The following is a 15,481-nucleotide window of genomic DNA, read 5'->3' as shown; positions in this document are numbered from 1 at the left end:
AAACAAAAACTGAAATAAAATTGGAAAAATAATGTAATCTAAACTTATTTTGATAAGCTGGGTGACCTATTCTAAATAGCTAGATTGTCAATGTGGAAACGATTACTTCTTTTACAGACAATGCTGGAGTAACTCAGCATGTCAGGCAGCATCTCAGGAGAGAAGGAATGGGTGATGTTACGGGTCGAGACCCTTCTTCAGACTGACTCGAAACGTCACCCATTCCTCTCCTGAGTTACTGCCTGACCTGCTGAGTTACTCCAGCATTTTGTGAATAAATACCTTCGATTTGTACCAGCATCTACAGTTATTTTCTTACACTTCTTTTACAGATACTATTTTCTAATTTACAATGCATCTGTCATATATTGGAAGATAGTAAGACTATTTTTAAAACCAGGCTTCTATACCCATGTGATCGCAAGCCTTTCTGAAGTAATAAAAGCATTGGAAAATGCTAAAGATTTGGATTATGAATGGAGGGCACAATTAATGATGTAAGTTATTTATTTTCTATGTATTTAACTGCAAAATGCATTAGCAAACAGAAAAAAACATAACTTTATTATTGTAGGAAGAATATCTCTGGCATTGACTTTTAATAAAAGAGAAGTTTTGCTTTTATATAACTTTTATACTTGCTTTTAATAAAAGAAAAGTATGGCTTTTATGCATGGGCTTGAAATTAGAGATCCAGTAGTTTCATGATTACTAGTGTTCCATTGGTTTATTGATTACAATTTATTTTATTACTTTAAATTTAAATACCCCAGTTGTAACAGTGGGATTTAAACCCAACTCAAGGAACCATTTGAGTCCAGTAAGTTAACAGTTAGCTGATACACCGATGAGCCAAAACATTATGTCCACTCACAGGTGAAGTGAATAACATTGATTATCTTGTTACAATGGCACCTGTCAAGGGGTGGGATATATTAAGCAGCAGGTGAATAGTCAGTTCTTGAAGTTGATGCGTTGGATGCAGGAGAAATGGGCAGGAGTAAAGACCTGAGTGACTTTGACAAGGGCCAAACTGTTATGGCCAGACGACTGGGTTAGAGCATCTCTGAAACGGCAAGGCTTGTGGGGTGCTCCCGGTCAGCAGTGGTGAGTACCTACCGACTGTGGTCCGAGGAGGGACAAACCACAAACCGGCGACAGGGTGTTGGGCACCCAAGGCTCATCGATGTCCGAGGGCAACGTAAGCTATCCCGTCTGGTCCGAACCGACAGAAGGTCTACTGAGGCACAAGTCACAAAATTTTTTAAATAGTGGTCATGGGAGGAATGTGTCACAATACACAGTGCATCGCACCCTACTGCGTATGGGGCTGTGTAGCCACAGACTGGTCAGAGTGCCCATGATGACCCCTGTCCACCATCGAAAGCACCTACATTGGGCACGCGAGCGTCGGAACTGAACCTTGGAGCAGTGGAAGAAGGTCGCCTGGTCCGATGAGTCCCGTTTTATTTTAGATCACGTGGATGGCTGTGTACGTGTGCGCCGTTTACCTGGGGAAGTGATGGAACCAGGATGCACTGTGGGAAGACGATAAGCCGGTGGAGGGAGTGTGATGCTCTGGGCAATGTTCAGCTGGGAAACCCTGGGTCCGGCCATTCACGTGGACATCAATTTGACACGTGTCACCTACCTAAACATCGTTGCAGACCAGGTACACCCCTCATGGCAATGGTATTCCTGATGGCAGTGGCCTCTTTCAGCAGGATAATGCGCCCTGCCACACCACACATTGTTCGGGAATGGTTTGAGAAACATGATGAAGTGTTCACGGTGTTGCCCTGGCCTCCAAATTCTCCAGATCTCAATCCATTTGAGCATCTGTGGGATGTGCTGGATCGACAAGTCCGATCCACGGTGGCTCCACCTCGCAACCTACTGGACTTGAAGGATCTGCTGCTAATGTTTTGGTGCCAGATACCACAGGACACTTTCAGGGGTCTTGTAGAGTCCATGCCTCGGCGGGTCGGTGCTGATTTGGTGGCACGCGGAGGACCAACAGCATATTAGGCAGGTGGTCATAATGTTTTGGCTCATCAGTGTATGTGACTGAGCGCATCCTTGGAAGTACAATTGTTTTGGTGATCCAATGCTGGGAGATGATGCCTATGACTCTTCTACTAGTTTAGACATCAAAGTTGTTACTCTGTGTTACTGAGGGATATGAAACTGTCATGTTCGATTGTCATTTGGTGCTGGCTTCATTGATGTCAACTCTGGCAGTGATTGGTAACCTATGATAGATCCTGGTGTCTTGGACTAGAGTAAGGAAAATGTAAGCTTATGTACACTACTTATGAACAGTGAACTAGGGGAATTAGTGTTTAGGCTAGGGGAATTAGTGTCAAAGCAAGGTTTTAGATTTAAAATAATTATTTAGATTCAAAACAAATATTGCTCAATATGCCCCATTATATTTTCTAACAAAAGGATCCAGATATTCCTAATTTATTTTTCAGAACACTAATTCATAGTTATTTGGATGATGGGAGAGTACAAGATGCAATGCCCTTTTCACAATCTGCAGCAAGCTTTATTAAAATGAACGTTCCACATTTGTACCCAAAGATATTTTCTATTCAGGTAAATGAATGAATGAATGAATGAATGAATGAATGAATAAGTTTATTGGCCAAGTATGCATATACAAGGAATATGCCTTGCCCCCAAATGCTCCGCTCACAAATGACAACACAAACATACAGTTAACAATTAAGAATAAAGCATAACCACATCAAAACAATAAGGATACACCATTACGGTCTAAATATGCGGGTGAAAATAAATCAGGGCAAAAAAGAGACTGCAGACTTTAGTTATTGAGTAGAACTATCACTCGTGGAAAAAAGCTGTTTTTATGTCTGGCTGTGGCTGCTTTGACAGTCCGGAGTCGCCTTCCAGAGGGAAGTGCTTCGAACAGTTTGTGGCCAGGGTGAGAGGGGTCAGAGATGATCTTGCCCACTCGCTTCCTGGCCCTTGCAGTGTACAGTTCGTCAATGGGGGGAAGGTTGCAGCCAACAACCTTCTCAGCTGTGCGAACGATCCGTTGCAGCTTCCGGATGTCGTGCTTGGTGGCTGAGCCAAACCAGACCATGGTGTAGAAGGTGAGGACGGACTCAATGATAGCAGTATAGAATTGGACCATCATTGCCTGTGGCAGATTGTGTTTCTTCAGTTGCCGCAGGAAGTACATCCTCTGTTGGGCCTTTTTGACTGTGGACTCGATGGTGGCCCACCATTTAAGCTCCCTGGAGATGATGGTTCCAAGGAACTTAAATGACTCCACAGATGTGATTATGATGTTGTTGATGGTGAGTGGTGGGAGGGGGATCTCTTCGAAAGTCTACAATTAGTTCCACTGTCTTGAAAGCATTGAGCTTCAGGTTGTTGCGATGACACCAGGACGCCAGCTGTGTCACTTCCCCTCTGTAGGCAGATTCCTCCCCATCCTGGATCAGCCCAATCAGGGTAGTGTCATCCGCAAACTTGAGGAGCTTGACAGAGGAGTCTGTGGAGGTGCAGTCGTTGGTGTAGAGAGAGTAAAGGAGAGGGGAGAGTACGCAGCCTCGCGGTGCTCCTATGCTGAGGGTCTGCGGGTCTGAGATGTGCTTTCCCAGCCTCACATGCTGCTTCCTATCCTTCAGTAAGTTGGTGATCCACTGAGAGAAGAGTTCAGGCACAGTCAACTGGGAGAGTTTGTAGTGTAGTAGCTCTGGCACAATGGTGTTAAAGGCAGAGCTAAAGTCCACAAACAGAATCCTGGCATAGGTCCCCTTGCGGTCTAGGTGCTGGAGGATGAAGTGCAGGCCTAGATTGACTGCGTCGTCCACCGATCTATTGGCCCTATATGCAAATTGCTGACTTTCTGGTCATAGATGACCTTTCTCCTCCTTTCTAATTTTTGTCGATGTTCAGAGCTAGGGTTGAGAACTGAGATGGTTCCTTTTGTACCTGTTTTCCTTTGCCTTCATTTATCTAAAGCCTGAAGAATAATTCCCGGCAGCTGCTTAAGGAACGAGCATTTCCTTTTTAAAATACATTTATGGCTTCAATCACTCCCAATGACCTTAGCTGATGCTGGAGACTCCTAAAGATACAGATAAAGGACATATAATGCTACATCGTTGATGATGTCTGGAACCTGCTGTTGTGATCAGGTCATATCACAAATTTTAGGAATGACCTATGGGAGACCAAACTTAGACGGTACTCACATATTATGATGGAAACATGATTAATTTCTTCCCAGATTCATTCCATTTCTGGAAAATTATAAGACACTGCAAAGTACTCCATGGAACATTTGTTAAGGAATTAGGTCTGCATTTTTGTTTATATAATCGTTTGCACTGAAGTAAACAATTCTATGTTTCTGTTGAATGATTGTGTTGAAGCATGACTTAGAGATAAAGAGTTTGCAGAATTCTATTGGTGAGATTTCTTTCTTCAGCATGAAAATACTGAGTCTAAATATCGTCTTTATTAATTTGTTACTTCTGAGAATATCTGTTTAAACTGGCCTGTTGGACTTTAGGTTTTATATGCCCTAGTGGATTTTAACACATTGAGTAAAGAAGTGAAAGAATCCATCTATCTCATGGCAATTTTCAAGATTCAGAGGTTGAAATCGTAAGTATCTAATTTAGCCTAGCTGATTTATTTTCCACCATGAAACAAAATACAGAAGTTCTGCTATAAGTCATAAGGGATAGGAGTAGAATAAGGCCATTTGGCCCTTCAAGTCTACTCCACCATTCAATCATGGCTGATCTATCTCTCCCTCCTAACTGCATTCTCCTGACTTCTCCCCACATCCTCTGACACCTGTACTAATCAAAAATCTATATATCTCTGCCTTAAAAATATCCACTGACGACCTCCACAGCCTTCTGTGGCAAAGAATTCCATAGATTCACAATATTTTCATAATGCAAATTGGATATAACACGTTTGATGTATAAGGGAACACTATTTGTATTAAGTGGGCAAAATTGATTTTAAAAGACGATTTCTGTCAGAATTGAAAGAACTACTTAAAAGTTACTTTACAAATTAACATACAGGAAAAAAGCTGTCTTGGGAAAATTAATCTGGGGGGAAACTATTTCCATGGAACTGCTGCAGTGTAATCAGACACCATAGTCTGTTAATTACACATTGCTTCTTTCAGTGTGGGTGACCATTGAAATTTGTATGTGATCGCTTCTATTGGCACTTGTGTAATGATGCTTTACTAAAAGAGTGTAACATACCGCTCTTAGTATTTTTAGCTTGCAGTAGCAAAAATAAACACAAAGTTATTAAAAAATAAAAAAATTGAAAATTCAGTAGAAAAAATATCTTTGTTATTACAAATCTGAAATGCTCTAATATATGTAACCACATTTTCCCCATTGAATCAATAGTTTTTATAATGCTATTTTCTACACCGTGGAGTTTCATAGAAACATAACCATCGCATTGTAGCATGTATTTGGAGAAGGTAGTTCAGTACCAATTTCTCAGGGGCAATTGAGTGTGCACAATTAATGCTGGTCAAAAAATTGTTTTTTTAAATAGGGGACGTGCAAGCTTTACATTCTACTGGGCACTGACTGTGTAAACTTATACTGTAATGGCACAACACAAATAATTCAGAGAAAATGTTTAATATTCATGCTGCTTGAGGTGCTTTATAAAGTTCACGCCTTGGTATTTACTCTGTTGCACAATTGTTCAAATTGTTGTCTCCCAGTATCCACCTCACCTCACATCCGGAATCTTGGAATCATCCTTGATCAAACCCTCTCCTTCGACAAACACATCAAACACATCACAAAGACAGCCTTCTTCCACCTCAAAAACATTGCCCGTCTCCGTCCATCCCTCTCCTCCACAGCTGCAGAAACCCTCATCCACGCCTTCATCACCTCCCGTCTGGACTACTGCAACAGCCTCCTCTATGGCGCACCCTCAAAAATCATCAATAAACTTCAATACATTCAAAACTCCGCTGCCCGTCTACTCACACACACCTCGATCCGTGACCATATCACCCCCGTCCTTTATAAACTCCACTGGCTCCCCATCCCCCAGAGAATCCAGTACAAAATCCTCCTCATAACCTACAAAGCCCTCCATAACCTGGCCCCATCCTACCTGACCGACCTCCTCCACAGGCACACTCCCACCTGCACCCTCCGCTCTGCCGCTGCCAATCTCCTATCCCCCCACATCCGGACCAAACTCAGATCCTGGGGGGACAGGGCTTTCTCCATCGCTGCTCCCACCCTATGGAACTCACTACCCCAAACCGTTAGAGACTCCTCCACACTCACCACATTCAAAACATCGCTGAAGTCTCACCTGTTCAGTACTGCCTTCAACCACTGAAGGTCACCTCACCTTCTGTCTCCTTTCTCTGTTCATTTATTTATTTACTTATTTATCTATTTATTCATTTCCCTATGTTCTCAAAATCTCTGTAAAGCATCTTTGAGTATATGAAAAGCGCTATATAAATAAAATGCATTATTATTATTATTATTAAAAGAGCAAAGATTTGCACAGTTTGAAAATTCAGTAACTAATATCTGACTTTGTAATTTTAGTAAATTGAAAGATAAGGAGTTATCACAAAACCTTGCAGCTCAGTTGATTCATGTATGTCAACTCGTAAGATCACGTGAAGCAGCCTCAACAGGTTCAGATGGTCCGTCAGCATTTCGTGTCCAATCATCTACTGCCCAACCAACTTCCCAGTTGGCTGAACATGAAAGGTGCGTTTGGTAACATTGACGAGATGCCGGTACTTTTGTCATTACACAAATTTCTGTACTTTTAGACAATAGACAATAGGTGCAGGAGGAGGCCATTCGGCCCTTCGAGCCAGCACCGCCATTCAATGTGATCATGGCTGATCATTCTCAATCAGTACCCTGTTCCTGCCTTCTCCCCATACCCCCTGACTCCGCTACCCTTAAGAGCTCTATCTAGCTCTCTCTTGAATGCATTCAGAGAATTGGCCTCCATTGCCTTCTGAGGCAGAGAATTCCATAGATTCACAACTCCCTGACTGAAAAAGTTTTTCCTCATCTCAGTTCTAAATGGCCTACCCCTTATTCTTAAACTGTGGCCCCTTGTTCTGGACTCCCCCAACATTGGGAACATGTTTCCCTGCCTCTTCTCATGAAGTTGTAACTTCCTGTGTAGCAATCCATGCAAAACCAGATTAGCCTGGTTAAATGAATTTTACTGGACTCTTGCACTAGACCCTTATAATTTTGCTTCACCCAAAACAGTCACAGAGGGAGGTGTAAAGTTGAAATTATTTGACTACTAATCTAGAGATGTGAGCCAGAATTCAAAAGAATTAATTTTGCTGGCAATGTTGAGTGGTGCTGAATTGCTAAAACCAAACATAGCTGCACAGATTAATCCTTGAGTGGCCTTTGAAAACAAGTAAGTTGGAGCCATCCACCACGACAAAACGTAATGACTGAGAAACAAGGAACTATGCATGTTGGTTAAAAAGAAAACAGACAAAGTGCTGGAGCAGGTCAGCAACTCAGCACAGCAGCATCTCTGGAGAACATGGATGGGTGTACTTAAGGGTGGAGTAGCAGTGATTTAGTGTTAACACCCACATGGGAAAGAAAATACACTGACCTACATATTAAGTCTGTAATTCCTAGTTTGTAGTTCCTACCAGGAACTTCTTTTGAAATGAGAGTTTTCAAAGGAATGCTTCAAATGACTATTTGACAAATTTATAAACAAATAAAATTAATGTTAAAACAAAAGCAAGAAAGGTAAGGATATTAGCTGAAACCAGGTTGAAAGGATGGGGAGTTAAGAATAAAGAGACCTAATGTGAGTGTAACGGCTGGCTTCCTGTCTTCCTTATAAAGCACAAAAAGCAGCTTACCCTTTCACGTAGACACGGGAGCAGATACCTTCTTACGCAAATAACAACGGAGAGATCTTCACGGTGTAGTAGTTTGACGTTTATTTGAAGTTGCAATAAAATATTTTGACATATCTCTTGTCATTGACTCATTGTTAACTTGTAGTGTTATTGGTAAAAATCTAATATCCTATCGTCATTCCTACATAATTTATGACTTACTAAAATCTTATTATTTTAGCAAGGTTCTATAATTAAGGTTCTTCTTGCTGACCTTATTGTCAACAGGTTTCTTTGTTGTCACACTAAAGCATTACGTATATGTTAAGCAAGTTATACTCAGGATCTAGCCCCCCCATGGCACCACCCAGTGGTATGCGTAAGCATAATATTAACCCTTTGGTGTCCAAAAATACAGCAGGATACAAATTAATATAATAATATGCAAAAATAACTAATAAATGTAAAATGGTTCCTACAGTGAGTCTAGGAAAAGCCAAATCCTACCAAAGTTGAAGTTTGTGGAAGATTATTGATTATCGGCGGGAAGAGAGTGTAACTGTCCTTCGGGAAGATGCATGTGCGTGACTTTGTTTAACGTGTGGAGACCGGTGCACAGACAACCACCACACGGTCCTTGACAGATCTGGGCCAGGATCCAATGGCATGGAATCCAAGACGACCGGGGACCCTTTTCTGCTGCAGCCTTCATCCGCCTTCCCAGCCGTGGTGACGCTCTACTAAAGTCAGCCATCATCCTCTGCGTGTTCCACCGTTGACGTCTTGCTCTTTGTCAGGAACCTCCCCATCGACCTTACCGCCATGGGTGACCCTACCAGGAGCGTAGCTCCAGGCGGTTTCACTCTCAGGATCTCACGACCACACCAGCTTCTCCAGCACGACAAGGTGACAATCCCTGGAGAAGAAGAACATAGAAGAGGATGCATTTCCGTAATTGAATCCATGATTTGAGAAATAGTGGCAGACAATTGTTGAAATTGATCAGCATTGAAGAACTAGAATTTGACTTTGCTGACAATCCGCTGAAGTTAATCCTCTGCTGAAATGAATAAAACACTCAGAATGCTTATGGAAGAACTTATTTGACAAAGAGGGTCAAGGCAGTAGATAGCACCGTCAGATAACTTGTACATCATCCATCTTATTGAAACTCTTGTCAGATCCAAATTGGCAATAGTTCAAAGGGCAATATCTTAAATTTGTTTCAAGATAGACTGTAGTTGCATTATCTGAGCGACAGTGGCCTTCATAATGTTTGGGACAAAGAGCCATCATTTATTTATTTGCCTCTGTACTCCATAATTTGAGTTTTGTAATTTTAAAAAAATCACATGTGGGTTGAAGTGCACATTGTCAGATTTTATTAAAGGGTATTTTGACTTCACCATGTAGAAACTCCAGCTGTGTTTATACATAGTCCCCCCATTTCAGGGCACCATAAATGTTTGGGCCACATGGTTTCACAGGTGCTTGTAATTGCTCAGATGTGTTTAATTGGCTCCTTAATGCAGGTATAAGAGAGCTCTCAGCACCTAGTCTTTCCTCGAGTCTTTCCATCACCCTTGGAAACTTTTACTACTGTTTATCAACATGAGGACCAAAGTTGTGCCAATAAAAGTCAAAGAAGCCATGGTGAGACTGAGAAACAAGAATAAAACAGTTAGAGACATCAGCCAAATCTTAGGCTTACCAAAATCTTCTGTTTGGAACATCATTAAGAAGAAAGAGAGCACTGGTGAGCTTACTAATCACAAAGGGACTGGCAGGCTAAGGAAGACCTCCACAGATGATGACAGAAGAATTCTCTCAAAAAAAAGGAAAACCCCCAAACACCTGTCCGACAGATCAGAAGCACTCTTCAGGAGTCAGGTGTGGATTTGTCAATGACCATTGTCCGCAGAAGACTTCATGAACAGAAATATAGAGGCTACACTGCAAGATGCAAACCACTGGTTAGCTAAAATAGGATGGCCAGGTTACAGTTTGCCAGGAAATACTTAAAAAAAGCAACCACAGTTTCGGAAAAAGGTCTTGTGGACAGATGAGACGAAGATTAACATATCAGAGTGATGGCAAGAGCAAAGTATGGAGGAGAGAAGGAACTGCCCAAGATCCAAAGCATACCACCTCATCTGTGAAACACGGTGGTGGGGTGTTATGGCCTGGGCATGTATGGCTGCTGAAGGTACTGGCTCACTTATCTTCATTGATGATACAACTGCTGATGATAGGAGCATAATGAACTCTGAAGTGTATAGACACATCCTACCTGCTTAAGTTCAAACAAATGCCTCAAAACTCATTGGCCTGCGGTTCATTCTACAGCAAGACAATCATCCCAAACATACTGCTAAAGCAACAAAGGAGTTTTTCAAAGCTAAAAAATGGTCAATTCTTGAGTGGCCAAGTCAATCACTCGATCTGAACCCAATTGAGCATGCCTTTTATATGCTGAAGAGAAAACTGAAGGGGACTAGCCCCCAAAACAAGCACAAGCTTGGCTGCAATACAGGCCTGGCAGAGCATCACCAGAGAAGACACCCAGCAACTGGTGATGTCCATGAATCACAAACTACAAGCAGTCATTGCATGCAAAGGATCTGCAACAAAATACTAAACATGACTACTTTCATTTACATGATATTGCTATGTCCAAAACATTATGGTGCCCTGAAATTGGGGGACTATGTCTAAACACTGCTGTAATTTCTACATGGTGAAACCAAAATGTAGAAAAATTGGCTTTATTAAAATCTGACAATGTGCACTTTAACCAAATGTGATTTTTTTCTTGTACAAATCTCAAATTGTGGAGTACAGAGGCAAATTAAATAAATGATGGGTCTTTGTCCCAAACATTATGCATGTAGCATTTTCTCATTGCAAAGCCCCTGATAATTCTGGGAAAGAATTATGATCCTTATCATTAGTATTGTGAATGAATATTGTCGCTTATGCAGACTTAAAATCTCCCTATTTGAGTAAAGTTGTAATGAAATCACTGCACAGAATCAATGAGAAGAAACAAGTAGCTGTGATCGGAATAAGACTATTATTTACCCTGTAAATTATCAAAGTTGTTCTAATGGCCTCTAATATTTTCCCACCAATTATGTTAAGAAACTGGTCTACAGTTTATTTATTTTATTTTTTATACTCCTTTATTTAAAGGTATAAAGAAATAGATAAAATTGTAATATCTGAAAAAAAAAGATTGATATAAAAGGCAAGTCATATGCATACATATAACATTTTTGGAAAACATGCGTAGATATTTATTGTACCGGCTGAAAGTACTTTTAATACTTTATCAGCATTAGTACTTTAAACTTACAAAATATTTTCTTTAATATAGTGGAATAATAAATATTAATTAATACAATAGTGTATTAACCACACAATAGTGTATTAATAGTGTATTAATCAGGTGTTATTATTGCGCAATCTTCATTTCAGTCTAATCCATGTAAATATATTGTCTATTGTCATAATATAGTCCTGCATAACTTACTAGTTCTCTCGATCTGGATTTACTTTCTCCAGGTTATCTTTATTGTTGGAGTTGGCGCACTTTGCGTTAACAGTAAAACAATCCGAGATGGCAGCAGATTGTATTAATGACCTCAAAATGCATGAGCTAAAAGTAAGTGACAACGTGCAAATATTTATATTACTGTCTATATACTCAACTAAAATAATTTAAAAGTGTGATCAGTTACATTATCATTGAAGTGGTGTATTCACCATATTTGTATATAATTGTATTTGAAGTATTTGCATTCATATACTTATGGAGAAGTAAGTTGAGCTCCATTAATCATTAAATTCCTTCTAATGTTACAACCACTGCTAAATATCTGTTTTATAACTAAATTAATCATTGTCCCATTGGAACTAAAGGGCCTGTCCCACTTAGGCGATTTTAAGGCGACTGCCGGCGACTAGGCTGTCGGCGAACGTTCGCCGGGGTGTCACGGGCATGATCGTGAGGAGTCTTCAATGAATCGTAGCGGATCTCGGCGCGTCGTGGAAAAGTTTTCTAGATAGAAATTTCTCGGCGACAGCTGGCTTGTCGCCAGGTATCGTAGCTTATTGCGGGCGCTGTCGCATGCTGTCCCCCGGTTTGCTAGGTTGTTGCAGATGCATTTAGAAACACGTAATATTAAATTAAGAAAAGGCATTTGAAGATACCAGAAGATAGTTTTGTTTAAACAATTTATTTACCGTCAGGACATTTCACAGGTAGATTGGAGGCGTCAGTTTGACGGTCAGGTAAGCGAGGGAATTTCACGATTTTCTGAAGATGGTGTAATCTCTTAGCCAGGTGTTAGTTTCACAAAAAAAGTAACTTTTATCGACCTGACTCGGCATTGTCGTGATCATTGTCGCAGCGATCTGTTATGACTTTGACAGTCGCCGGCAGTCGCCTTAAAAATCGCCGAAGTGAGACAGGCCCTTAATGCTTTCATCTGGTTTTGCAAGATGGACATTCTGAGTCCATGCAAACTGAGGCATGCAAACTTACAAGCAGTCTTTAATCTACACTTATTATAAAATTGAAATATCCTGATAGTTATTACTTTTATTGGTAAGATTTTTTAATATTAATAATTTTAGGATCATTTTATATTTACTGGACATGCTATCATTTCTGAAATTATAAAATTTCCACATGACAGAACATTTTTACATAGACGCAGAGTAATGCTTGCAGGGCAAGCTTTATCTATACAAGTTTGATAAAGTTTGCCTCACAAGCACAGAAATTAAATATGCTGGGGACTTGATAATTTTCTGCTCAGTAGGGGGAAGAGTTCAATTTCAATTCCTAATCTATAAGATGTAAATCAGAGAAATACATATTTAATTGTTTATTATTGTCAGATGGAGAGCTGCAGCAACCTTAGTTTCTGTTTTTATTGGTGAGCCTGACTTAAAGATTCAGAAGGTGGCAACCATCGTTTTGTCATTGTTCTGCACTTTTGAAAAGTGGGATCAATGAATTAACTCCTGAAGATTTTATTGATAAAACTATGTAATTTCTAAAAGTAACTTGTACATTGGTTTCAGTCCTCATGTCATCAGTTTCTTGTCACTATGAAGAGTGCAGGATAATTTTGTTCTCAAGCTAATGTATTAGAAATTTTGGTTTGTGCAGATGCATATTTAAGTTTACTCCTCTTGCTAAATTCATTTGGCCCAGTCCCACAAGAAACTGAGTCACGCTGTCCCCATTTCTTGTAAAGGGGAAATACTTTTAGTTTGTAACGAGTGGTGAAAGTCATTCTATGGGTCTTGTCTACTTCATGGAAGAAACACCAAACGCAGTCAAATACAGAACCTCCATTTTTTTTATCTACAGCCATCGGGCAATTTTTTCTAGCTGCAGGGGAACAGAGGTCCTTTAGGCACAAAGTTAAATAGCAAAGGGAGAAAATAACAAATGAAGTCAATATAAGGTGTCCATCCTAAATGACAGTTCTGCAAGTGGATTAATGACCTCGTATGCCTTGACAAGGTCATCAAATACACATCAAATTTCATCACCAGCTATATACTTCCTGACTCATCACTTTTAACAATCAGCATAAGGACTTCAAACTCAAACACTTGTATTGTTTGCACTTGTTCCGTATCGGGACATCTGACAATAAAACACTCGACTCTTATTTCACATCTTTTCCACACTGTCATTCTTTCAGCACATAAGGATATTCCCCCAAAATAATGGATGGTCCTACATCTTTCCCTCTTACATGCAAGAGAAGATAACACATACCTGTAGATTGGTATGAAAGACATGAATCGAGAGAGATCGCTCTAAAGGAGGAGAAATGAATCAGAATAGCTATTGCAAGTCAAAGGCAATTGGTCGTGAAGAACCGCAAAGATGATATACATAATGGGCTAACAAGGTGACTTTCCCTATCTTCGTACTTCCTTCTGATTTGTAGGGACAGGTTGCTTGCTAGTTTAGGTTAGCTGCAGGATAATTGTTTCCACAGGAAAGCTGCATTAATACCTTGGATCAGGCGCTCATTCGATGGATGAAATTGCATGAATGTAAGAGTTGTGAATTCACATTGCAGCTGTACAAAACATTGGCCAGTTGACACTTGGAGTACTGTTAACAGTTCTGGGTCAGCACACCACACTAAGAATGTGGTGGAAATAGAGGGAATGGAGAAGAGAACGGTGGGCTGCAGTTACTCTGAATGGAAGGCTATTGTTTTAAGGAGAGATTAGATAGGTGGTTTATTCTCAATGGAACATAGGAGGTTGATGTGTGGCCTCATAGCGGTTTATAAAATTACGAGGGGAATAGATAGGATAGATAGTCCAATTTTTTTTCCTTGAACAGGGGAGTCTAGAATGACAAGGCAAATGTTTAAGGTGTGCAGAGAGAAATTAAAATGAGATCTGAGGTGTAAATTGTGCTCACAGAAAGTAGTGGTTATCTGCAATGAGCAGCTAGCGAAGGTGATAGAGGCAAATACAATCACAGCATTTAAAAAGCATTTGGATAGGTACTTGAATAGGAAAGGTGCAGAGGAATACTGACCTAATGCAGGCAAAGGGGATCGGCATAGGCAAGCATCACAGATGGTGTGGATGAGGTTGGCCAGTGGCCCGTTTCTGTACTGTTTAATTCTATGATGCTATGCATTCAAATAATGCAGGTGAAAATGTTGTTCTTGTTGTTATGTGCTGTACTGTCTGTGTATACAAAAGATACAGTACGGATTGTTGAAATACAATTTGGCAGTAATGTCTTCAAATGTGGATCACATGAGAACTGATGGAGTTTATGTCAATGCTATATATTTAGAGTGATATCAGCAGTGATGTGTTACTGCCTTTTTAAATTTGAATATCATACATCAAGCTAACTGCATAAAACATCATCCAAACAATGCATACTACAAGGTACAGTATTGCGGTCATGAAGCTTCTTGTAATTGCTATAGACGGTAAATAAATTTAACCAGGAGTGGTTAAATTGTAAATACCGGAATGCAAGATTTAAAAATGTGAATTGTTTGCAGAACTAGGTTGGAGTTGGGGTAACATACTGGAGAATTTATGATCATCAAAAATTAATGATTATTAAATATTTTTCTAATGTATCACGACAGGATGAATAGTTGTTGGTTCAACTAGAAGCAAGTCATTCTGTGGCATAGCAGGGGATCAATTAACAAGCTTGCCTATTTCTTACAGCATTTACTTTCTACGTTGTCAATGTCATGTCTTAAGAAGTTGTCAAACCTTGCAAGAAATATCCTGACTATCACTCAATTTTATCCACATTGTACATATGAGGAAATTGTTCCATTGATTTATTTAATACCTGTCCGCATTCCAGAAAGAAGCGTTACTGCCAGCAGAACAAATGCATTCCCTAGGCTGTTTAGGCAGGATGGTTAATTCCTTCTATGCACATGACCTTGAATTGTGGGAAATGCTGTAAAGATATGTAAATGAAAGCACTTTGAAATGCTTCACGTGCAATTGATGGCATCAAGTCCAATCATGTGGTGCAATACTTATTGTGCT

General features: G+C 40.1%; 1 protein-coding gene across 4 annotated transcripts in view; it reads left to right on the top strand.

Moving 5' to 3' along the window:
- Positions 1–15,481, top strand: part of cfap46 (cilia and flagella associated protein 46) — a 188,671-nt gene that overhangs the window by 12,893 nt on the left and 160,297 nt on the right. For 3 of the 4 annotated variants that reach the window (XR_013548319.1, XM_078413696.1, XM_078413695.1), the window contains exons 5-9: positions 333–497; positions 2,478–2,601; positions 4,553–4,647; positions 6,609–6,776; positions 11,468–11,567. Coding sequence is in view for 2 of the 4 variants with exons in the window: in XM_078413696.1 (XP_078269822.1) it covers positions 333–497; positions 2,478–2,601; positions 4,553–4,647; positions 6,609–6,776; positions 11,468–11,567 (652 nt within the window). In the remaining 2 variants the exon portion in view is untranslated. Of the gene's footprint in view, positions 1–332; positions 498–2,477; positions 2,602–4,552; positions 4,648–6,608; positions 6,777–11,467; positions 11,568–15,481 lie in introns of those variants that run through there. The other variant, XM_078413698.1, reaches the window with a different exon arrangement.

The sequence above is a fragment of the Rhinoraja longicauda genome, chromosome 16, assembly GCF_053455715.1.
Source record: "Rhinoraja longicauda isolate Sanriku21f chromosome 16, sRhiLon1.1, whole genome shotgun sequence".
Classification (NCBI taxonomy): Eukaryota; Metazoa; Chordata; class Chondrichthyes; order Rajiformes; family Arhynchobatidae; genus Rhinoraja; species Rhinoraja longicauda.
This window is presented reverse-complemented; position numbering and strand designations above follow the sequence as displayed.